This window comes from Meles meles, chromosome 6 (genome assembly GCF_922984935.1).
Source record: "Meles meles chromosome 6, mMelMel3.1 paternal haplotype, whole genome shotgun sequence".
NCBI lineage: Eukaryota > Metazoa > Chordata > Mammalia > Carnivora > Mustelidae > Meles > Meles meles.
Genome location: NC_060071.1, coordinates 67050230 through 67075476, shown reverse-complemented (window position 1 = coordinate 67075476; position 25247 = coordinate 67050230). Strand labels below are relative to the sequence as shown.

The 25247-nt window shown below is 43.9% G+C and overlaps 3 protein-coding genes across 6 annotated transcripts in view; 2 read left to right on the top strand and 1 right to left on the bottom strand.

Annotated features, from left to right (window-relative positions):
- Window positions 1-170: 170 nt before the first annotated feature.
- SERINC4 (serine incorporator 4) lies at window positions 171-5446 on the top strand. The gene is made up of 11 exons (XM_046008398.1): window positions 171-584; window positions 1072-1248; window positions 1432-1610; window positions 2033-2112; window positions 2245-2338; window positions 2597-2808; window positions 2991-3312; window positions 3714-3786; window positions 4216-4264; window positions 4409-4562; window positions 4748-5446. Exons 1-11 carry the CDS (start codon window positions 486-488, stop codon window positions 4944-4946), a joined length of 1638 nt encoding a protein of 545 aa, XP_045864354.1. The 5' UTR covers window positions 171-485; the 3' UTR covers window positions 4947-5446.
- Window positions 5447-5923: 477 nt separating this feature from the next.
- SERF2 (small EDRK-rich factor 2) lies at window positions 5924-7728 on the bottom strand. Of its 2 annotated transcripts, none has more exons than XM_046008394.1 (3): window positions 7608-7728; window positions 6887-6995; window positions 5924-6284 (listed from the first exon to the last, which is right to left on the bottom strand). In XM_046008394.1, exons 1-3 carry the CDS (start codon window positions 7612-7614, stop codon window positions 5999-6001), a joined length of 402 nt encoding a protein of 133 aa, XP_045864350.1. In that variant the 5' UTR covers window positions 7615-7728; the 3' UTR covers window positions 5924-5998. The 2 variants fall into 2 exon arrangements, with proteins under 2 accessions (XP_045864350.1, XP_045864351.1); XM_046008395.1 differs by having other exon boundaries at window positions 6058-6261; window positions 7608-7726.
- ELL3 (elongation factor for RNA polymerase II 3) overlaps window positions 6906-25247 on the top strand; it is a 26060-nt gene continuing 7718 nt past the window's right edge. The window contains exon 1 of one of the 3 annotated variants that reach the window (XM_046008392.1): window positions 6906-7015. The gene's annotated coding sequence lies outside the window, so the exon portion shown is untranslated. Of the gene's footprint in view, window positions 7016-7885; window positions 8027-25247 lie in introns of those variants that run through there. The other 2 variants (XM_046008393.1, XM_046008391.1) reach the window with 2 other exon arrangements.

Genomic DNA, 25247 nt, shown 5'->3' with positions numbered 1-25247 from the left:
CTTCAGCCAGGAAAGTGGGTAACCTCTTGGACTTTGGAGGTTCTAGTGTTGTTTTCTGCAAGGCCCTCTCCCACAGCTAACAACTCCAGACCTTCCCATCCGACATCCTTCTCAGCTAGATCCGACCCACTCCATCCCAACCCTCCCCCTGCCCCCAATTCCGTTCAACCAGGAAGGATGACGTCTAAACCTAAACCAATTAGGAATGCTAATCCACTAGAGGCCAGATTTGCAAACTGCTCCCTAATCTAGAGAGAACAGCCTCTGTGGCCCAAAGGCCCTGGAGAGAGAGTAGCTTTACATCGACATTGGCATTCACCACATCCTGGAGGTCGGTGTTCTTTTCCTGATGTTCGTCCCCGTTCTTCTTTAGAGTGGGTGACCACCCCCAGCACTGTGGCAGCCCATGGCTGAGGACAAAAGAAAGCTGCTACTTTCTCATCTACCTTCCATCTGGTAGACCTAGGCCTATCCCTGGGACAAGGATGGTGGGTGCAAAGGCTGTCACAGGCCCCAGCACCTCCCTCCGCCTGGCACAACGCACTGAAGTCAGCAGTATTATGGTGAATCCTCCCTTCTATCAGGTGAGAGTATACTTGGGCAGAGGGGCTTGAAGGTCCCCTGATCAAGAACTATCTGGAAAAAAATGGAAGGGAATGGTAGCTGAAGCTGGGGAGGAAAACCCACAGGAGCGAATAAAAATGATAGGCCTTCCTTTCACCTAGGAAGCCTTTCTGTTTCTTTGCCCCTAAGACTACTGATCATTAAACCTCTCCTCCCACTTCCCAGTACCAGATCTGTAGGTCTACAGAAAGATGAGAGGCCAGGTGTGACTTAGGCTTTTAGGAAGGTCTGCTCAAGCCTGCATCAGCTCTTATGATGAAAGCTCTACTTGATGTCAGTGGAAGGCAATCCTAAATAGCTTGGAACCAGATTCTGAGAATTCCTGAGTAAAAGGAGAGAAGAAAAGGGAAAGGGAAATTTTGGAATTCAGCCTCATGGGTTAATCTAATGCATACATTAATGTAAGCTTTTCCTCAGCAAATCTCCATCTTGCTGCTCAACCCCTAGGTGTCCTGCTGTGGGCCTGTTCCCTGTACCTGCTGCTGCCATTCTAGATGCCCCCTTGTCACAGAATCTACGTGTAGCCGCCTGTTCTACATCGTCCTCCATCTGGGGTCCTCAGCAGTCTGTTGCCTCCTGCTGTCAAAGACAGTAGTGGAAAGGGTCTGGGGGAAGGATCATGGGGTAAGTGAGAGGGTTTGGGTTGCCAACAGGAGAAAGGAGAAAAAGGAGAAAAAGAAGAAACCCTCAGACAAAAGATTCAGATTGTGGAGTAAGGGATAAGTGAATGGATATGCCCATGAGAAGCAGGTACCTCTCTATACACGATGATTTGCCTGCCATTTCTCACATGCACTCTCCCTCCAGATCCAGATGCCCTCAGGGTTGTGTGCCCATCTGTTTGGCCACCCTCATTGCCCAGTGCTCAGTGGCTCTGGAGCTGTGCACCGTGTATGTGCAGGAACTGCCACCTTCCACCTGCTGCAGGCTGTGCTACTAGTCAGGCTCCATTCCCCCACCAGCCTGAGGGCACAGCTCCATAACAGGTATGTGTATATACACTTTGGGTGGGGAAAGGATGGGGCGGGAAGTAAGCATAAGCTGAGTAAAGGAAATTCCAAGATGAAGTAAGTGTGTAAAAAGTCTAAAAAAAGCTTTAAGTTCCTGCTTCCGCCATACTTATTGTGTGACCATGAGCCCCACATACTTACCCTTTGAACATCTAGTTTTTAAAAGATAACTGGGGGGTTATTATATGCAAACCCTTTGTCAACTGTGAAACTTTGTCCAGATGTTATTACGTGGTATCTGAGAGAATTTGGAATAGGCTAGGATGGGCCTGTTTCCAGCCCCTCTCACACGCGACTGGTTCTTCCTTTCCTATATTTAGTTGTCTCTTCTCTCCCCTTTCCTATAGTTTTGCTTTCTCCTTTGCCTTTTCTTGAGTCTTGTTTTGTCTCCTAACCAGCTTCTGGCTCCTCAAACTGCTGTTCCTGCTAGGTCTCTATGCTGTTGCCTTCTGCATCCCTGATGAGCATCTCTTTCCAGGTACTTTCCATCTCATATCCTAATCAGCAGGCATAAGCTAATAGATGTTCTAAGAAAAAGTGAGGGTAGGAAAAAAAACGGGAGTAATGACAAGGTCAGCTACATTTTCCCACTGGTGCCACCTACTTGCAGCCTGGCATTACATTGGCATCTGTGGAGGCTTCACATTCATCCTGCTGCAGTTGGTGCTTATCACAGCCTTTGCCCATTCCTGGAACAAAAACTGGTAAGGTGCACCTAACCCTAAAGGCTCTTCCTGGGAAGGTTGTCTGACCTGGGAAGGTTGTCCAACCCAGTGTGGTTGAACAAAAGGCATGACAGGTCAGTGGTCTCTAACTTCCCACTAAGCAGTACCAAAAAGCTCAGAAACATGACTCTGTGGGCTAGATGGGATGGGTAGTAACGCCAGTGTTCTGGGACAGGGGGAATAGTAATGGGCAAGAAGAGTTGGAGCCCCAAGCCACTGTCCACCTCCCACCCTTAGGCAGACTGGTGCAGCCCAAGACTGCTGCTGGTTCCTGGCGGTACTGTTGGCCACCCTGGGATTCTACACCATGACAGGTGTGGCAGCTGTGCTCCTGTTCCACCACTACACACACCCAGCTGGCTGCCTGCTCAACAAGATGCTGCTTAGTCTGCACCTTTGTTTCTGTGGCCTCCTCTCCTTCCTCTCCATCGCTCCCTGCATCCGCCTCAGTGGGTACATGCCTTGCAACATTCCAAATCTGGAAGGCCTTTAGTATAGAAAAATTCATTAGCCTCCCTAATCTTAGTCAATTGTCTGCTTCCTCCTAAGAGTGGGGAGAAGTATAGATAGGGTTATGAGCGGAAGAAACTTCTACTCTGTAGACAAAAGCAAGGATCTCCATTCTCCCCAGGGCAACCCCGTTCTGGCCTTCTACAAGCCTCTATCATCAGCTGCTATATCATGTACCTGACTTTCTCTGCACTATCCAGCCGTCCTCCGGAGAATGGTAAGGACCAGACCTGGACTCCCCAGGTTAAAACTTTTTTTGTTCCTGCCAAATACTTAGCTCTTTGTTCTTACCTCCTTTCTTGTTTCCCCTTCTCAGTATTCCTTGAAGGACAAAATCACACTCTGTGCCTCCCTGGCCTAAGTAAAATGGAATCGCAAACACCAGATACTTCTCTGGCAGTGCTAAGTGCTGGCATCATGTATACTTGTGTCCTTTTTGCTTGGTGCGTAAAGGTATCAGGGGGAGAGTTGTGAGAGAAAGGAGAATACCCAGGACAGAGAAGGATGGTCAGGAGACTGTCTGGGACCATGGTTTATTAGAACTTTAGAGCAAGACAAGAGTGAGGGAAGTTCCCCATAAACAGAAACAATTTCTAAAAATAGCACTTGTCAGATGATCTGTATTAGATGAAGAGGACAGGGAGAATGACTTAAGAATTAAAAATATGTACAAAGGTTTTAGGGCCCTCACATGATGAGATTTATAAATATTTGGGGGAAACAGGCTCTGGAAATATAATACCCTCCTGAGGATTTCCAATATGGACCAGCTAGCAGTACATGCTCTCAGGCAACCCTCCTCTATTTGACTGGATCTGCTTGAGAACTGTCTCTTCTTTCTCAGCAATGAGGCTTCCTACCTGGCTGAGGTATTTGGGCCCCTGTGGATTGTCAAGGTTTACAGCTATGAGTTCCAGGTGAGGATGGAGAGCTCAACAGCCCCAATGCCCTTCCCCCCTCACACACAGACAAAGACACACACACATCCTACCAACCTCTACCCAGAATGCTCAGATTCTAGCTGCTGTTACCTTTTATTAAGTACCCACAATGTGCTAAGCACTGTGCTACTTTACATTCATCATCTCATTTAATTTAATCCTCACAACAACCCTGTGAGGTAGGTATTTGCTCCATTTTACAAATGGAGAAGTTGAGGCACAAAAGGTTAAACATCTTACCAAAGTTTTCATAGCCAGTTATATGCTGGAGCTAGAATTTGAACCCAGGCGTGCCTCCACTTTTTACGCCAGACTAACCTTTTCAAAGCAGAATTTCCTATATTAATACTCTCACATTCTTTAAATTTAAAGTCATTCCAAAACATGCTGCCTTTTGTTTTACAGAAGCCCTCACTCTGTTTCTGCTGCCCTGAAACGGTGAAACCAAAGGAAGGTGAGTGTCATTAAGAATGTCCCTAAAAAAGTGTACATTTCTGCAGAGTGCCAAAGAGCCCTGGAGCGCCTTCACAAACGAAACGGGGAGGAGGGAAGAAGTGTTTCAGCCACACTGCTGCTAGCAGTTCTTCCCTCTCTCCAGGCCAGAGGGGTGGGGCTGTCAGGCCAGCTGACCGAGAGACCTCTCCAGCTTCTCCAGCACAAGCCCAGCACCTCTCCTACAGCTATTCTGCCTTTCATTTTCTCTTCTTCCTTGCATCACTCTATGTCATGGTTACCCTTACCAACTGGTTCAGGTAGGATGGAAGTAGGCCTGGGATATATATACTCCTGAAAACCTGTTTTAGGAAGAGCAATTTAAGACCAGTCCTAAGGGTTCTCAGGAGACATGTGGGTCCACCATTATCTTTGGTGGGGAGGTAGGACAGGTCTGAAAGCTAAGGTCCTATGTATTCTCTAACCAGAGACTTTGGTTCCACAGCTATGAGGAAGCAGAACTGGAAAAGACCTTCACCAAGGGTAACTGGGCTACCTTCTGGGTCAAGGTTGCCTCATGCTGGGCCTGTGTACTCCTCTATCTTGGGCTGCTATTGGTACCACTCTGTTGGTCCCCCACCCAGGACTCCCAGCCACCTCCTACATTCAGGGGACCCGGCCTTCGCATAAGTACTGCAAGGTAACAAATATTCAGTCTAGGTACTGTTAACTGGAGTTCCCTTAAGGTCATACTCCCTGTCTTGACTCAGGAACTGCCCAGCCCAGCAGGTACCTCAAGGACACAATGGGCAGTTATCTCCCCTTGAAGTCAGTACTATTTCTGAACAGGAGATAGTGGCCATACATACTCTAATGCCATGGGCAGTGTCTCACTCACTGGAGCTAGAGTTACATCTTTACCCCAGCTCAAGAACCTAACTCCCAAGTCAGCAGCTCAGGAACCACTGCTGATCCCGGCAGACAGTGCGGCACTAGCCCTTTCCTGGCTCTCAGGGTAGAGATGGAGGCAGGGGAAGACCAACAGGGACTGAAGACTTACTTGGCTCTGCCCTTGGAGATAAAAAGAAAAACAAGCAGTTCAGCCCTGGGCACAGGGAGATAAGCAGCCCAGAACAAACCAGGACACCGAAAGAAAGGAACAGAGACCACCCTAGGTTTTATCCTGATCTTGAGGTCAAAGGAAGTGGGAAGACAAAAACCACCCTCATTCCATGAAGAATGACAGAACAGAAGAGAATGTGAACACTAGAGAGCAGCTGACCATGGGAAGTCAGTGAGCAGCTGGATTAGGGAGCCAACTTTCAAGCAAAGTTTCAGGCGAGCAAAATGAGGAAGAATGAGAAAGAGGGACATAAACTTGGGTCTTGAAGCCTTCCTTCTTAGACCCTCAACTCCATCCTTGGGATGGTGTTCAAGGTCTGGGTGGGGGGCAAAAATCACAGAAAAGAAGTTCCCAAAGTTCTTAGAGGATTCCTCTACCACATACTTGGAGTACTTGTCTGTTTGTTGTAGTAAAATAAAGAATTTCCTCTGTGATGTTTCACTTAGTCTATATATCTACAACCTTTTAGAATCTAAAGTTCTCTCCCCTTTTGGTGGGAAAGGGCAGCCATTCCTCCATCCCCATCCCCCCAAATCCCCAGTCAAACCAGGCGCTCAAGAAATTACAAAGCTACTTTTAATACTTTGGGGTGAGCCCCACAGGAATAAAAAACACTGGGAAGGGGTAACCCCCTCACCCCCAGGCGTGGCCCAGGGGGAGAGAGGCTACCTGAGGGGAAGGAAGCACAAAAGGGACCCGCTGCAGACTCAGGGCAAAGGGAATGCCATCGGTGCTGGGACCTGTGAGCACTACAGGAGAAAACGCGAGCGTGGTGGGACTGGCTCCAGGCACACAGGCGAAGGGCAAGAGGGTTGGACACGAAGCCACAAAGCTACTTGGGTTCCTCCTTCTTCTCGTTTGCCTTTTTCTGCTTCTGCTGCATGATCTCCGAGTCCCTGGGGGTAGAGATGATGGGGCACTGGGAGGTACCAGAGGGCAAAAAGGACAAGATGCAGGGGGATGAAGGGCACAAAGGATAAGATGGAAGTGGATGGGACAAAATTCAGCGTGTGCCTGCTGTATTCCCACCCTAGGAGAACAAGAGGAAGAGAGCTGAGGCTTAAAAGGCAATCAGTCTCTATCTGGCTGTTGCCTAAGGGGTCAGAAGTCTGGCCACACAGGCCCAAGGCTATTCTTTGCTGAGTACCACACCCAGCAACACCACTGAGAAGGTTGGGAGAAGGGAGGAGAAACTGAACACCAAAGAGGGCCGTTAAGTACCGTGCTGTCATAACCACTACTGCATTTGAAATGTGAAGCTCCCTGCCCTTGCCCTTAAGGTCAGACTCAGGGGCACTCAGAAATCAACCGAGGGCAGGCACCCGCCCCAGTCCCTTCCTGTCAGGCTGTGAGCTAACAATTTAGAGGGTGGGGAGGAAATAAAACCCTAGAGGAAGCAATGCACTCTGCCCCTCACTAGTCCAGAAGTAAACCCTGAGGTAGCTCTCTTTCCTGCTACAACCCTTGGTCTAGCCCAGGTCTCACCCCTCCCCTCCCTTCCCTTCCCCTCCCTGGGGCTACCTCTGCTTGCGGGCTGCAGCAGAAAGCCCGTCATCTCGGCGCTTTCCCTTAACCGAGTCGCTCTGCTTTTTCATATTCTTCTGGCGGGCAAGCTCGCGCTGGTTACCGCCTAAAGAAAGAAGGTAAAAGGTGAGGCGCGGGGGGCCTTTATGGCCACACACAGGCGACCCTCCTCCCTCACCCGGACACCAGCAGGGTCCAGCGCTTATTCCTCGGTCCCGACACCGGCCCATTTTGGGGCCTAGGCTACTGAGTGGGACAGGAGGATGGGGGGCGCTGGTGGCAAGCTGCCACGGGGCAGGTCAAACTGGGAGGTGGAAGAACGGTTCCGAGGCGCCCGCTAAAGGCGTGTTTCGAGTTTCGGGGCAGCACGGGGGTCCAGACTGGTGGTGATGTGTGGACAGTTTGGGTCTCTGTGGGGGATGGGCTGCGATCTGGAGTAGGGGGCTCTGGGCCTATCTCAGAGGCGCGGGGCTTCTCGCCACAGCGCGGAAGGTCGCGGAGGGCCTCTGCTTGACTGGAGCGGGAGAAGGGGGGAGGGGGTTCTCAAGAAGTGGCGGTGGGCAAAAGGCCGATTTCCGGCGCCGAGTGTAAGGGTCTCAGAAAGCGCTTCCAGAGAAAGGCCTTGCTGGGGAAGCCAGGAGGTCAAGGCCAAGATTCTGCAGTCGTGTTTAGGGTGGACGGGGAGAAAGGGGTAAGAAGAGAGGGTCTCGGTGCTCACGGGTCATGGCGACGGCAGCGGCTCCGGCCTGCCTCCGTTGCGTCCCCTCGTTCTGTCCGACGTTGCAGGCCCCGCCCCCTTCTCCAAGCGTAACGAAGTCGTCCTTTCCTCCCCGCCCCTTTGAGCCCGGGCTCAGTCTCTCATTGGACAGAAAGAAACACGTGGGGCTGCGAGCCACGCTTCAGCCCGGGCGGATATGGGGCGGAGGTTCGCAGGCCTGGTGCGCTGCGTGGGGCGGGGCTTCCTGAGCTAGGCGTCGGGTCGGGCGGGGAGAAAGTAGGCCGGGTCACGTGGGCAGGGTGGGGGTGGAGGGGTGCGGCTGGCGATGTGGCGTTCCCGCGGGCTCGAGCACGTGATTTGGCAGAGTGACCTCATGCGGGGACCGTTTGGGACGCCGACAAACTAGCCCAAGGGGAACGGTAGGAGATGGAGGGCGGGGTTTTGGGGGGCCGTAATGGTTTAGTCTGTTCTGTATTATCAGGACTCTGGTACTTCTGTATTATCAGTACTTGGCCCTGTTACTCAGGATTTATCCCCCAGTAACCACCTATATAGACACGAATTGTTCACCTATAAGGTAAAATCAGGTACAAACGTAACTTTCAGAAACCCCCCTTCCAACTACATTGTACCCTCACCGCAAACCCCTCCCATAGAAACTAGCAGCCACATCCCGCTTGTCCTAAAACTTTAGTCCTGTTCGTTTCCCACAGAAATAATTGAATGGGACGATGGCAGTAGTTTGGAAATTTTGGAGAACCCGAAAATCACAGACTATGGAGTTGGATCAGAGACTAAGAGACTGGGAAATGCCCATACCGTGAACATTTCTCCCTCTGGGCGTTTCCCCAGTATACTACTGGCTTGTGAAAGAATAGGGCAGGAAGCCTGGGCATTAAACTCATTCTCCTCCCCAGCTCTACTATCTGTCTACAATCCTCCCCACCAGTCCTGAGGAATTAATTGGATAAAGGAGAAATGCTTAGGAAATATCACAGGAAAGGACTATTTGTAAATTTTATTTTTTTAAATATTTTATTTATTTGACAGAGATCACAAGTAGGCAGAGAGACAGGCAGAGAGAAAGGAGGAAGCAGACTCCCCACGGAGCAGAAAGCCGGATGTGGGGCTCGATCCCAGGACTCTGGGATCATGACCTGAGCGGAAGGCAGAGGCTTTAACCTACTGAGCCACCCAGGCATCCCTGTTTGTAAATTTTATTATGTGATTCTCTCCAATTGGTGCTCACAGCAAAACCGAGCTGAGTCTGGAACTTCAGACTAGCTTCCCCCTCAACATAGACCTGATGGGAAGGTAATGAACCTCAGTGCCATCCTCACAGTTTTTGCCAAGCCAAAGTATCACTTGAACTACTATTACTTAAAATGTATCAAACTTATGGGACGCCTGGGTGGCTCAGTTGGTTAAGCAGCTGCCTTCAGCTCAGGTCATGATCCCAGGACTCTGGGACGGAGTCCCACATCAGGCTCCTTGCTTGGCAGGGATCCTGCTTCTCCCTCTGCCTGTGCTGCCACTCTGCCTGCATGTGCTCTTTCTTTCTCTCTCTGACAAATAAATAAAATCTTAGAAAAAAAAAGTACCAAACTTAAATAAAAGTTATAAATCAAACTTCATAATCCTTTAGTAAATTTAAAGTTGGTATCACCTGACCACAAACAGAAAGTAACTTTAAAAGTCAAAAGTCAGGGGCGCCTGGGTGGCTCAGTGGGTTAAGCACGCTGCCTTCGGCTCAGGTCATGATCTCAGGGTCCTGGGATCGAGTTCCGCATCGGGCTGTCTGCTCAGCAGGGAGCCTGCTTCCCTCTCTCTCTCTCTCTGCCTGCCTCTCTGTCTACTTGTGATCTCTCTCTGTCAAATAAATAAAATCTTCAAAAAAAAAAAAGTCAAAAGTCAATACAATGAAAATGAAATATATTATCAAATTCTACCAAAATAATATCATTGTCAAAGATGCTGAGCCTGGGCCTGCCCTCTCTTTCTTAAAAAGATAAATTAACAAGTTTTAGAGAGGTAGTATGGCATATGTCTTTGAAACTAAAACTTCTCTTGATACAGATTAACAATTTTTATATTTTCAGTGTTACTTAATGCTATGTCTCTATACTCCCTAAAATTACTTCTCATACCACAAGTGCCATATGTCCCACCCTTTGGTACATACTAAATGTACTAGATCAATATTGGTGGCATATATAACTTTGTACAAATCCTGACTCTGCTACATACTGGATTTTATTTTAGACCCTTATTTCCTCCATGTTTCAATTCCTTTGCATGAAAAATGGGAATAATCTCTACCCCTTAGCATTGTGGAAGAGATTAATGCAGATACCAAAGGGTTGGCATTAGGTTAATGTCTCCTCCATCTCCCTTCTTCCAAGTCCTAAAACTTCCTTTTCTTCCTCTAAATTCCTCTAACCCTCCTGAGCCAATATCTGAAATGGCCTCCAATGATCCTTCCCTCCTGGTATTTATATCCTTGTGAAGTCCTTGCCACACTGAATCAAGGTTGGTCTGTGACCAATAGAATATGGCAGAAGTGATGATATGTCACTTTTTTTTTCTTTTAGTATTTTATTTCAGAAAGCAAGAGAGAGAGCATGAGCTGGGAGAGGAGCAGAGGGAGAGGAGAAGCAGGCTCCCCACTGAGCTGGGAGCCTGATATGAGACTCCAGGATCATGACCTGAGCCAAAGGCAGACATTTAACTGACTGAGCCACCTAGGTCCCCCGATACGTCACTTCTGATGCTAAATCATAAAAGACATTGTGGCTTCCGCTTTCCTCTCTCTCTTGAATCACTGGCTCTGGGGGAAGCCAGCTGCCATTTCATGAAAGGCCCATATGGTAAAGAACTGAATCTGTGGTCAATAGCCAAGCGGAAGGGAAAATACCTCCATTTAAACTCATCACAAAATTGAGAGGAAATAAATTACAGAGATGAGGCTCTGAAACAGAGAAGGATGCAAGGCAAAATTTAAGGACCCCAGACACAAAGTCGGAAAATGAGGAAACTGACTTGAAGGGTAGGGACATCACCTGCAGACCTGAAGCAGCAGTTTGACCACAACTCTTAAGCAGAATTTGGGCTGTCTAGTCTGCCACTCTAAGGTTCCCAATGAAGCCAAGCTACTTGGATCCCTTTGCATGTAAAGAGACTACAGAACCAGCCCCATGAAGAAAACGGAGCCACATTGTGAGTGAAATTGTATAGGATGAGGAAGCAAGTTCTCTTTGGCACCTGCTACCTGCTTATCAACTCCAGCATTTCAGGTGGGTGAGAGAGTAGAACAGCCTTATAACCAGTCTCCTCTTATCAACTCACCCCACCCTACCCCCATGACTAAGAGTCTGTTTCCAATCCTGTCAGAACATGGACTGGTTGCCACATCTCTCCGTCTAATTTTACCAGGAGTTGCCCAAAAAATTCACGCATTCTTTCAACACATACTGCATTGTGCACCAACTATGTGCCAACTATTGTTTAGACATTAGGTATACAGTGACCAAAAAAAGCAAAAAAATATATATACATATATACACACATATATACATGCATATATATGTAACATATATATAGGTAGGAAACAGCTTGTATATATATATATGCAAATTGATTATGAAAGAAGATAACAGATTCTACGCAAGGATGATATTCAAAATATTTAACAGGATACACAGCATAAGCACCTACCCAACAAAACAGGTCTCAGTATAATCTGAATGAAGACTATCTGTGAACAGTTATTCCACCTATACTGGTAAGAAATCATATTACTGCTAGTACTGTGAAGGAAGTATACCTGTAGACCCCAACTTTGATTAGGGAAGTGGAGCAAGTAACATTTGGGCTGAGGCAAAAAGGAGGAGTCAGCCAGGCCAACGGAAAAGAGGCAGGGAGAACATTTCAGAGGAAGGGATATCATGTGTGAAGGCCCTAAGGTCCTGCTCCCTGAGGCTAGCCTATCAAGAACCACAAGGTATGGGGTGCCTAGGTGGCTCAGTGGGTTAAAGCCTCTGCCTTCAGCTCAGGTCATGATCCCAGCGTCCTGGGATTGAGCCCCGCATTGGGCTCTCTGCTCTGCGGGGAGCCTGCTTCCTCTACTCTCTCTGCCTGCCTCTCTGCCCCCACCCGACCCCTCCCTGTCTCTTATCTTTGTTTCATCCTCTCAGTTCCAGATCCCTTAACAGGACAGGAAATGGCCACTTCTGGTACCTGCCCTCATACCTCATAGCTTGCCTGAGAGAGGTCTGAATCTCTTTAGTTTTAGTTTTAGTTTTTAAAATTCCAGGATAGGTCTCTGATAGGTTGGGTATCTAACCTTATGATAAGGAGGTAGGTGTGATTTAGGATATAATGGCAGGATATAAATAGCCCCACATGATGAGTATGTGAAGGAACAGGTTTATCAAAGAAAGGGAATTTGTTCCCCAAGAAAGGAAAATGGAGACAGATAAAACAAAAGATGTCCATTACATGAAGGAGAGATAGCTACTTGAGCTGAAATGGTGGCAGCAGAAATGGCAGTATGCAGCATCAAGATATATTTTGGAGACTTGTTGAGAAAGGAAGATACTGTTTATTCCTGAGTTCATTCTTCATCAAATATTAAGTGTACATCTATTATGTGCCAGACACTCTAGGCACTGAGTATTCAGTGATGGACAAAATAGACATGGTCTCTGACCTCAGGAAGTTAATATTTTAGTGGAGGAAACTGACAATTCACAAATAATCCAAACAATATAAAATTACAACTTGCACTAAGTGCTAAAAGAGAAAATAAAAGTTCAAGGATGAAGACTAAGAGATCCAGTTCTGTGGTGACATTTAAACTGAGGCCTGGAGCCAGTTGCAGGAAAAATAGAAGAGGGTTCCAGCAATATGGTTGAATCCCTAACATTCTTTACATTCCTTCTTATGAAGGAAAAGCAATGCAGCTTTAGGAAATTCTTCCCTTCCACCCTATCTATATTCCAAGGGTGGTCCTGGAAGGGCTAAGTCAATCCAAGTAAACTCATCCCTCTTAATATTGATTGGCTCAAGAGCTCAGACCTAAGTCATTGTTTGCATAGTATTCATCTAGTGAATGTTATTGATTCAGGAGTTAGCATGGGACCTAACTTGGCCTGATCAGACCAAACAGAAGGAGATTTTGTTCCATTGTGAAGGTATACATGGTGTTCTGTCGCACTGACTTGAACAAAAAAGTAAAGAACTCCTACCACTCCTGGCTTCTCTGACCTAGTAGGGCCAGCTTTAGGTTGAAGCAAAATGAATGGTAGAAGGAATCTTGTTCTTGATGGTGCCTTTGGGCGACTGGATGTATCAACTATAACATCTGTTCTACCTCTGAGCTTCCAGCTATGAGAACCATATGTTTTTGTGTAAGCTGCCTTGAGTCAGATTTTTGTTACTTCAGCCAAATACATTTTAATCAATACACAAGCAAAAGAAACAGTATATGCTAAGGCCCTGAAGTGGGGAAAGCTTGAATATTAGATGTATATAAAGGATCGCATAATGAAATAATCCAATCAGGTTATCTTAAAATGCAACCAGCCTTCCCCATGCATACCAAGCTTCCAGTCAGCTTTTCAGTGCCTTCCTTGTGGAAAGGGGTGGATACATAAGGATCATCAAGCATTGGAGAAAACACTCAACATAAAATTAAGACAAAACAAAACAGAAAGTAAAGTATCCAAGGATACAGAAACAATTATAGGAACAAAGGAAAATGGGAGAGAAACTATAATTAGTATCCTTAAAGATGACGAAGATATTGAATAAATACAGGTAGCTATAAAAAACAAACATTCAGAGAATAATAAAGAGCTTTTAGAAATTAAAACTATGATAGCTGAAAGAAAAAAGTAGAAGAGTTGGAAGGTAAAAACTGAAAAAAGTTACAGAAAATTGGACAAAAAAGATAGTAGTGGATAGTAGAAGAAGAAAAAATAAGGAATTTAAAGAATCTATTCAAGAGGTCCAACATCTGAATTATATGAATTTCAGAATGAGAGGAAAGTAAAACGAAAGGGGACTCACTGAATGCCCAGCATAAGGAATAAGAACAGATCCATTCTGCCACATATCGGAACACTGGAGTCAAAAAGAGGATTCTAGGGGCTTCCAAGACACAACATAGAACACACAGAAAGGGTGAAGAATCAGAATGACTTCAGACTTGTCATCAACAATACTAGAAGCCAGAAGACAATGGAGCAATATTATCAAATATTTGAAGAAAAATAACAACCTAGATTTTTTTCACCCAGCTGAGCTATCAATTAAGTCTGAGAATAGAATAAAGACATACAGAGTTGAAAAAGACTTACCTACTATGCACCCTTTTCTACAAAATATTGAAGGTGTACTCTACCAAAATGAGGAGTAAACCAAGACAAAAAATCGCAGGATCCAGGAAAAAGAGTATCCAACATAGGAGATAAGTAAAAGGAATCCTCAGGCTGCTGGTGAAGGGAGATCCCAGGATGATAGCTTTACAGCAGGCTTAGCAACCATTTCAGATTAGAACAGGAGGATGAAAGGCTCAGGAGGCATGTATCTAAGTGGAAAAAATGGAAACTGGTAAAACTGATAAATTATCTGATTGTATTTGAATATATTGAGAGATTTCTACTTCTAGAAGACAGTATGAAAATAAATTGATAATAAGTACATAAGCAACTAAGTAAAAAACCAAATAGATAATTTAGGGGAAGCATACAAGAAAGGAAATGTAAACAGTACACTAACTGTCACAGCTGGTAAATAACATTTACACACTCATAAAATATAAACATTCAGTATTGATCTAACTAAAATAATACTGCACTAGAAGGATGGAGGGAGAAAGTACATGCATATTTATGGGAATGATGAGAGAGTTAAGTCCTCATTTTCAAAACAGAAGTCAGGGGCTCCTGGATGGCTCAGTGGGTTAAGCCTCTGCCTTTGGCTCAGGTCATGCTCCCAGGGTCCTGGGATCGAGCCCATCGGGCTCTCTGCTCAGCAGGGAGCCTGCTTCCCTTCCCCTCTCTCTCTGCCTACTTGTGATCTCTGTCAAGTAAATAATAAAATCTTAAATAAATAAATAAAATAGAAGTCAGTGGCTAATATCAGTTAAAAATCCAGAAATGGCATGATATTTAGAAAAAGCAACAAATGCCAGAAGAAGCAGCTAAAGGAGTTGTAATCTTTAAGCAGTGGGAAACCAAGTGGGATAATCTTTTTTTGTTATTTTTTTTTAAGATTTTTATTTATTTATTTGACAGAGATCACAAGTAGGCAGAGAGGCAAGCAGAGAGAGAGGAAGGGAAGCAGGCTCCCCACTGAGCAGAAAGCCTGATGGGGGTCGGAAGGCAGAGGCTTTAACCCACTGAGCCACCCAGGTGCCCCTTTGTTATGTTTTGTATAGAACTTGTATGTTCATGTGTAACTTCCATAAGAACAAATAAGTAGTAAGTTAAAACCCCAACCGTGGTTTCAAATGAAATAGTTTAGGAGGAGAGAGTAGAATGTGAAGGAATCTAGGTAGTGATTTCTTAGGAATTCATTTACATGTCACTAGCTGTCAGAGAAGCATCTCCCTCCCCTCTAGCCGTACTCCCAGTGGGAAATACAAAAAAAAGAGAAGAGGAAGAACTTCTGGGAGCATATCCATAGCATATCCATTTCCTGTGTATCCATAGAATACACAGGAAAGGGGAAGAATCCATAAAAAGCATGGCTAAGTTTATCCCCATAAGGGTTGGTGGCTTTACATTGGAATCAGATTCTAACTTCTGGGAGACCCAAGGCCAACTGAGGTCTCCATTCTTGAAAAGCTACTAAATATGGACCAGGAAATATCTGAGGAGGGGAACTAAGGTACTTTTCACTTTCACCTTGAGCTTCTCCTGGGTTGGACAATAATGTCTCATTCCTGAACAGTGGTGTTCCTGAATGGCTTCTTGCCTCCATTGAATATCTCCTCTCTGTCTGACCGACCTCTATTAACATCTTGTAAGCAAAGCTAGGATCTCCGAGCAGCATTTCCTCCAGATACCTCTGCTTCTCCCTTGTTTCAGCTGAATTGGCATTTGCCTTATTCATACATAAATTCTGTTTCTTCTTCTCTGCTTTGGGAGACACCAGGGTTGAATAAGCAAGTTTCCCTGATAGTCTATAGCCCCTTCCCAGTTCAGTTTTCTTTTCTGCTTCCCACTCCCTTCCTACTCCTTGTTTACTAAAACTCTCAACTACTGCATAGTTCTGTCAACCATCTCTACTTCAGCAGTCAATTTATCTGTTCCCTTTAAGTGTTCCCTTTCTCCCTCAGCACTTTGGGTAGAAGTTCAAAGGCAAGGAGCTAATATATAACAGAATCTAGGCTACTCTTTGCTACCCTGCTGGAAAATATGTACGGCCCTCTTCCTGCTGAGACATGGTTTCAAGGTCTTGTGCTGGGGTCATCTATTAAAGTATACCATCAATACAGCAATACCAGTACCCTTGGAGAACATATGATTCTCAGTAAGCTGAGCCCTCTAGGTGCAGACTGATACCTCAAAGCCAAAGGGTTACAGGCCCAGCAGACTCTGGTAAGAAGGAGAGAAACATACCTCTGTCCACTGGAAAGGATTCCCAAGTCCAAAACATGTGGTGGTGAGATGAATGGGGGGGAGGGAAGGATAAGAAGACCTAAAATAATAATTGTGAAACAGGAACACGTGCACATTTAGAAAATGTCTTCTTCCCTCTCTTCCATATACCTTGATGTAGAACTTGTCCTGATGTAGAAGAATGAGGTGACATGACTTAATGAGTATGAAAAAAAAACACAGGCTCTAGAGACAGCTGGCCTGAGTTCAAATCCCAGCCAGACCACTCACTGGGATTCTTATGTGGCATGAATTCCTTTGGAAGTTAAAGACCATAGGTGACTTCTCAGAATAATGTACATTTAAAAAAATACACCCATGATATTGTACACCCATTTTCATGGCAGCATTAATTCACAATAGCCAAAAGGTAACCATAGTGGCCATTAATAGATGAATGGACAAGGAAAATGTGGTATATACATAAAATAGAATCTTACTCTGCCTTAAAAAGGAAAGAAATTCTGATACATGCTACAACATGGATAAACCTTAAGGACATTCTTCTTTTTTTTTTTTTTTTAAGATTTTATTTGGGGCGCCTGGGTGGTGATGTGGGTTAAGCCTCTGCCTTTGGCTCAGGTCATAATCTCAGGGTCCTGGGATCGAGCCCCACATTGGGCGCTCTCCTCAGTGGGGAGCCTGCTTCCCCCTCTCTCTCTGCCTGCCTCTCTGCCTGCTCTTGATTTCTCTCTGTCAAATAAATAAATAAAATCTTTTTTAAAAAAATAAAGATTTTGGGGCGCCTGGGTGGCTCAGTGGGTTAAGCCGCTGCCTTCGGCTCAGGTCATGATCTCAGGGTCCTGGGATCGAGTCCCGCATCGGGTTCTCTGCTCGGCGGGGAGCCTGCTTCCCTCTCTCTCTCTCTCTCTCTCTGTCTACTTGTGATCTCTCTCTGTCAAATAAATAAAAAAAAAAAATCTTAAAAAAAAAATAAAGATTTTATTTATTTATTTGACAGAGACAGAGACAGCGAGAGAGGGAATACAAGCAGGGAGAGTGGGAGAGGGAGAAGCAGGCTTCCCACTGAGCAGGGAGCCCCATGCAGGCATCAATCCCAGAACCCTGGGATCATGAGCCCAAGTCAAATGCTTAACGACTGAACCACCCAAGTGCTCCATAAGGACATTATTCTAAGTGAAATAAGTCAGTCACAAAAAGATACATACTGTCTGATTCCACTTATGAGGTATCTAGAGTAGTCAAAACCACAGAATCAGAAAAGGGTGGTCGCCAGTGACTAGGAGGAGAGGAAAATGGGGAGTTGTTCAATAGGCAGAGAGTTTCAGTTTTGCAAGATTAAGTGTTCTGGAGATTGATTGCACAACAGTATAAATGTATTGAACACTGGTAAGTTGTACACTTAAAAATGATGAAGATAGTAAATTTAGCTATGTGTGTTTTACCACAATTAAAGCGTTTTGTTTTTTTTTTAATTTAAAAAATGTACATGGGATCACCCTTGCACACCCAGCGCAGCTGTGCATCATGGCCAGGCCAAGTGCCAACCCTGCCCACCCCTGTGCCACAGCACAGCTGTGCATCACAAAAGGGCACTAGCCCCACCCCCCCATCCCCCAATGCCACAGATACACCTAGTCCTAGTGGTCAGAGATTTTGGTCCTGGTCAGAGACCACCTAGTGGTCAGAATTTTGCTCCTGGGCTCCACATGCTGTCTACTACACAAGGTTACTCCTTCAAGCCTGGGAGAAGTAGTTGATGTGCCTAATACAGAGAAAAAGTGAGTGAAAATGAGACTGGCATATGTTCCAAATGAAAGGACAAGACAAAACATGAGAAAAAATCATCGTGAAACAGAGATAAGCAATCTACCTGATAGCATTCAAAGTAGTGGCCATAAAGATGCTCAATGAACTTGGGAGAAGAATGGATGAACACAGTGAGATCCTCAACAAAGAGATAGGAAATAGAAGAAATTTCCAAGCAGGGGCACCTCCCTGGCTCAGTTAGAGAATATGACTTGATGTCAAAGTTATGAGTGTGAGTCCAACATTGGGCATAGAGCTCACTTAAAAAAAAAAAAGTTATGTCAATTATATCTCAACAAAACAAAAAAATATTTTAAAAAGTTTCAAACAGAAGTTGCAGAGCTGAAGAAAACAATAATTGAACTAAAAAATACACTAGAGGGGTTCAAAGCAGAGTGGATAAAGCTGAAGACTGGGTCAGTGAGCTGGAATGCAAAGCAACAGAACTCACCCAGACAAAGTAGCAAAACAAAAAAAGAATTTTTAAATTTATTTAATTTTTAAAAAGATTTTATTTACTATTTGACAAAGAGAGACACAGCAGAGGGAACACAAGCACGGGGAGTGGGAGAGGGAGAAGCAGACCTCCCACCAAGCAGGGAGCCCAGTGTAGGTCTCAATCCCAGGATCCTGGAAATATGACCTGAGCTGAAGGCAGACACCCAACAACTGAGCCACACAGTCGCCCCAGAAAAAGAATTTTTAAAAATTAAGATAACTGGGATGCCTGGGTGGCTCAGTGGGTTAAAGCCTCTGCCTTCGGCTCAGGTCGTGATCCCAAGGTCCTGGGATCGAGCCCTGCATTGGGCTCTCTGCTGAGCAGGGAGCCTGCTTCCCTTCCTCTCTCTCTCTGCCTGCCTCTCTGCTTACTTGTGATCTCTGTCTGTCAAATACATAAATAAAATCTTTTAAAAAAAAAAAGGTAACTTAAGGAAACTTTCAGACAACATCAAGCAGAATAACATTTGCATAACAGGGGTCCCAGAAGAAGAAGAGAAAGTGAAAGAGCCATAGCTCATAGGAAAAGATAATGGCTGAAAATTCAACTAATCTGGTGAAGGAAACAGACATATAGGTCCAGGAAACCAGAGAGTCCCAAAGATTAACCCAAAGATACCCACACCAAGATATATTATAATTAGATGGCAAAAGTTAAGGAGAGAATCTCAAAAGCAGCAAGAGAAAAAGAACTTATTACATACAGAGGAAACTCCATAAAGCTGTCAGATTTTTCAGCAGAAACTTGACACGCTAGAAGAGACTAGCATAAGATATCCAAAATACTGCAAGGATAAAACTTCCAACCAAGAATTCTCTACTTTGCAAGATTTTAATTGAGAATTGAAGGAGAAATTAAGAGTTTTCCAATAAGCAAAAGCTAAATGAGTTCATCACCACCAAACTGTCTTAAAAGAAATTTTAAAGGGACTTCTTTAAACTGAAAAGAAATGGCACTAATAAGGACAATATGCAAAAGTAAAAATCCCTGGAAAAAATACATAGTAAATGTAGTGGATCAATCATTCATTTAGCAAGCATGATGTTTAAAAGACAAAAATAGTAGGGGAACCTGGGTGATGCCGTTGGTTAAGGGTCTGATTCTTGATTTTGGCTCAGGTTGTAGTCTCAAACTTGTGAGATTGAGCCTCATGTTGGGCTCTGCACTCAGTGCAGAGTCTACTTAAGACTGACTCTCCTGGGGCAGTTGGGTGGCTCAGTTGGTTAAGCGTCTGCCTTTGCCTCAGGCCATGGTCCCTGGATCCTGGGATTGAGCCCAGCATCAGACTTCTTGCTCAGTGGGAAGCCTGCTTCTCCCTCTCCCGTCTCTCTCTCTGTCAAATAAATAAAATCTTTAAAAAAAAAAAAAGATAGAAAACATTGCCCTTCAGCAATACACTAGACCAGATGGATTTAATAGATATATATACAATATTCCATCCAAAAGCAACAGAATAAGCATTCTTCTCACATGGAACATTCTCCAGGATAGATTCCATGTTAGGCCACAAAATTCAAGAAGACTGAAATCATATCAACCATCTTCTCTGACTACAGTGGTATGAAACTAGAAACCAATTACCAGAAGAAAACTGAAAAAAACACTAAAATGTGGAAATTAAACAACATGCTAATGGGGTCACCTTGCTGACTCAGTTGGTAGTGCAGGCGACTCTTGATCTCAGGGTTTTGAGTTCAAGCCCCACAGTGGATGTAGAGATTACTTAAAAATAAAATCTTTAAGAAAAAGTAAACACATGCTAATGAACAACAGATGGGTCAACAAAAAATCAAAGAAGAAATTAAAAAATACCTAGAAACAAATGCAAATGGAAATAAAACACACCAAAATTTTTGAGAGATGCAGCAAAGTGGTTCTAAGAGGGAAGATCATAGCAATATGGGTTTACTTCAAGCAGCAAGAAAAATATCAAGTAAACAATTTAACTTTACATGTAAAGGAGACAGAAAAAGAACAAAGGAAACCCAAAGTCAGTAGAAAAAAGGAAATACTAAATATCAGAGTGGACATAAATGGAGAATAAAAAAAAAAAAGAGGGGCATCTGGGTGGTTCAGTCAGCTTCTGACTCTTGATTTCGGCTCAGGTCATGATCTTAGGGTCATGGGACTGAACCCCATGTCAGGCTCTGAGCTGAGTATGGAGACTGCTTGGGATTCTCTTTCTCCCTCTCCCCCTCCTCCCACCTCTCTCTCTCAAAAAAAAAATTTTTTTTTCTTTTTTAATATTTTATTTTATTTGACAGAGATCACAAACAGAGAGGCAGGCGGGGGGGGGGGGGAGGGAGGAGGGGGAAGCAGGCTCCCTGCTGAGCAGAAAGATGCTGGGCTTGATCCCAGGACTCTGTGATCATAACCTGAGCTGAAGGCAGAGGCTTAACCCTCTGAGGCTCCCAGGCGAACCCCCCCATTTTTTTTTTTAAATAAAAACACCACTAAGGTAAATATAAAAAAGAAAGAAAGAAAAAGTGTGTGCCTGAGTGGCTCAGTCATTAAGCACCTGCTTTCTGCTCATGTCATGATTCCAGGATCCTGGGATAGAGCCCAGCATCGGGCTCCCTGCTCAGTGGGGACCCTGCTTCTCTCTCTCCCACTCCCCCTGCTTCTCTCTCTCCCACTCCCCCTGCTTCTCTCTCTCCCACTCCCCCTGCTTCTATTCCCTTTCTTGAGGCCTCTCTCTATCAAATAAATAAATAAAAAATCTTTTAAAAAATCAATGAAACTAAGAGCTGAAAAGATAAACAAAATTGACATATCTCTAGCTAGACTAATGAAGAAAAAAAGATTGCTAATAAAATTATAAATTAAAGAGAGGTTACAACTGACAGCACTGAAATACAAAGGATCATATTAACAACTATATGCCAACAAATTGAATATAGAAAAAATGGAGAAATTCGTAGAAACATACACTGAATCATGAAGAAATAGTCTGAATAGACCAATTACTAATAAGGAGAATGAATCAGTAATCAAAAAGCTCCCAGCAAATGAAGGTCCAGGACGAGCTGGCTTCACTGAATTTTACCAAACATTTAAGAAAAAGTTAATACCTACCCTTCTCAAACTTCTCCAAAAATACCAAAGAGGAAGGAATATTTTCAGACTCATTTTATGAGGGCAGCATCACCCCGATACCAAAACCAGACAAGCCACCCCACTCACATGTGCACACACACATATTAAAGGCTAATATCACTGATGAACACAGATGCAAAAAATTTCAACCAAATATTAGCAAATTTAATTCTACAATGGATTAAAATAATAATATACCATGTTCAAGTGGAATGTATTCCAAGGAGGCAAAGATAGTTCAGCATCCACAAATCAACCAAATAATACACCATATTAATAAAATGAATAAAAATCATGATCAGGGCGCCTGGGTGGCTCAGTGGGTTAAAGCCTCTGCCTTCAGCTCAGGTCATGATCTCAGGGTCCTGGGATCGAGGCCTGCATCGGGCTCTCTGCTCAGCGGGGAGCCTGCTTCTCTCTCTCTCTGCCTGCCTGTGTACCTGTGATCTCTGTCTGTCAAATAAATAAATAAAATCTTTTTTAAAAAAATCATGATCATCTTTATAGATGCAGAAAAGGCATTTGAAAAAAATACAACATCCATTTATAATAAAAACTCTGAGCAAAGATGGTTTAGAGGGAACATACCTAAACATAATAAGGGCCATATATCACAAATCACAGAAAACATCATACTCAATGGTGGAAAGCAGAAAGATTTTCCTTTAAGGACAGGAACAAGACAAGGATGCCCACTCTGTGTGTGTGTGTGTGTGTGTGTGTGTGTGTGTGTGTGTGTGTGTATGACATATAATGTATTATTTGCTTCAGGTGTACAGGTCTTTGAATCATCAGGCTTACACATTTCACAGCACTCACCATGGCACATACCCTCCCCAATGTCCATAACCCAGCCACCCTATCCCTTACCCACCTGCCCCCCAGTAACCCTCAGTTCATTTCATGAGATTAAGAGTCTCTTAGGGGGGCGCCTGGGTGGCTCAGTGGGTTAAGCCGCTGCCTTTGGCTCAGGTCATGATCTCAGGGTCCTGGGATCAAGTCCCGCATCGGGCTCTCTGCTCGGCAGGGAGCCTGCTTCCCTCTCTCTCTCTCTCTGCCTGCCTCTCTGCCTATTTGTGATCTCTCACTCACTTGCTCGCGCGCGCTGTAAAATAAATAAAAATCTTTAAAAAAAAAAAAAGTCTCTTAGGGTTTGTCTCCCTCCTGATCCCATCTTGTTTCATTTTTTCCCTCCCTGCCCCCACGACCCCCATCTCTGCCTCTCAAGTTCCTCATATCAGAGAGATCATATGATAATTGTCTTTCTCTGATTGACTTATTTCACTTAGCATGATGCCCTCTAGTTCCATCCACATTGTTGCAAATAAGAATGCCCACTCTGGCCACTTTTATTCAACATGGTATTGGAAGTCCTAGACACAGGAATTAGGCAGGAAAAAGAAATAAAAGGCATCCAAATTAGAAGGGAAGAAGTAAAATTATGATGACTTGCAGGTTACTTGATACTGTATACATAAAAAACTCAAAAGATTCTACCAAAAAAAGCGTTAGAATAAGTGACTTCAGTGATCAGGTTACAAAATCAACATACAGAAATCCATAGTGTTTCTATATATTAATAGTGAATTATCAGAAAGAAATAAGAAAATCCCATTTACAAATACATCCAAAAAAATAAAATACAGACATAAATTGGGGAGCCTAGGTGGCTCAGTCGTTAGGTGTCTGCCTTCAGCTCAAGTCATGTTCCCAGTGTCCTGGGATTGAGCCCAATATCAGGCTCCCTGCTCAGTGGGAAGCCTGCTTTTCCCTCTCTCACTCCCCCTGCTTATGTTCCCTCTCTCACTGTCTCTCTCTCTGTCAAATAAATAAATAAACAGACATAATTTTAACCAAAGAGGTGGAAGACCTATACACTGAAAACTAAGAAACTGATGAAAGAAATGGAAGAAGATACAGATAAATGGAAAGATACTCTGTGCTCATGGATTGAAAGAATTATATTGTTAAAATGTCCATACTACCCAAACTATAGATTCAATGCAGTCCCTATCAAAATTCCAATGGTGTTTTTCACAGAACAAATTTAGAAATAATTCTAAAATCTGCATGGGACCACAAAAGATCCCAAATAGCCAAAGAAATCTTAACAAAGAACAAAGCTGGAAAGAACAAAGAACAAATCAGCTCTCTGATTTCAAACTACAAAGCTATGGTTATCAAAACAGTATGATACTGACACAAAAACAGACACTCAGATCAATGGAACAGAATTGAGAGCCGTGAATTAAACTCACATATATATGGACAATTAATGCATTACAAAGGAGCCAAGAACATACTATGGTGAAAGGACAGTCTCTTCAATATATGGTATTGGAAAAACTGGATCACTATCTTATACCATACACAAAGACTAACTCAAAATGGGTTAAAGACTTGAATATTATACCTAAACCATAAAATTCCTAGAAGAAAAACATAGGCAGTAAGCAACTTGACTTTGATCTTAGCGATAATTTTGTGGATCAGACTTGAAAGGCAGGAGAAACCAATGCAAAAATAAAGATTACTTCAAACTAAACTGCTTCTGCATATTGAAAGAAACATCATCAAAATGAAAAGGCAACCTACTGAATGGGAGATTTCTGCAAATCATATATCAGACCAGGGATTAATATCCAAAATATATAAAGAACTCAATAGCACAATAGAAAACAAAGAGCCTGATTAAGAAATAGGCAGAGGGCAGAGAATCTGAATAGACATTTAGGATATCCACAGATAATGTGCCACCATCATCACCATCAATTTTAGAACATTTTCATTACAATGATCAATTCTTACTCTTCATTTTACTTGGCCTGTTGACTGAAGGTGACATAGTTGTTCAATCGCTGTCTCTTTGAAACATTGTTTTCACTTGGTTTTCAGTGCTGCACACACTCTTGGTGTTCTTTCTTCTCCACTGGCCATCTCCTTTTTTTTTTTTTTTTTTTTTTTTTTTTTTTTGGCCATCTCCTTTCAATTGGCTTTGCTTTTCTTCCCCCTGACTTCCTTCTAGAGATTAGAGTACCCGAGGGTGTAACACTTTACATTCCTCTTTATCTTCCTGGGTGATCTCATCTAGTCTTAAAGCTTTAAAATACCATCTATATGTTTAGTACTATCAAGTCTACATCTCTAGCCCAGACATCTTTCACCATCTCTAAGTTTGTGTTTACAACTGCCTGCTCCACATTCCCATGTGGATTCTAACAGACAATTCAACATGTTCAGAACTAAGCCTGTTCCACATGCAGTCTTCCCTACCTCAGACAATGACAATTTCATGCGCTAGTTGTTCTGGCCAAAAATGTTAGAGTCATCTTTGATGCCATTTCTCTCTCACATACCACATTCAGTCCATCAGCAAATTCTATTGGCTCTACCCTCAAAACTCAGAACATTATCCCTTCTCCCACCTCATCTGTTACTGCCTGTTGTAAGCTGCCACCATTTCTAGCTCGAATTATTGCAGCAGCCTAACAGGTCATGCTGCTTTTTATCCTCGTCACTCTATAGTCTACACTTAACACAGCAACTACAGTGATCCTTTGAAAATAGACGTAATTTCATATTCCACCTCTGCTCAAAACCTTGCAGTGA

Excerpts from the sequence above, each read along its gene's own strand:
- SERF2 (XM_046008394.1), bottom strand. Across the intron at positions 6,285-6,886 it reads GCTGCAGCCCGCAAGCAGAG|TGCCCCATCATCTCTACCCC; the intron begins GTAGCCCCAGGG and ends GGTACCTCCCAG.
- SERINC4 (XM_046008398.1), top strand. The coding sequence starts at position 486 with ATGGTGGGTGCAAAGGCTGTCACAGGCCCCAGCACCTCCCTCCGCCTG. Across the intron at positions 1,249-1,431 it reads TCTGGGGGAAGGATCATGGG|ATCCAGATGCCCTCAGGGTT; the intron begins GTAAGTGAGAGG and ends CTCTCCCTCCAG. Across the intron at positions 3,313-3,713 it reads ACTTGTGTCCTTTTTGCTTG|CAATGAGGCTTCCTACCTGG; the intron begins GTGCGTAAAGGT and ends CTTCTTTCTCAG.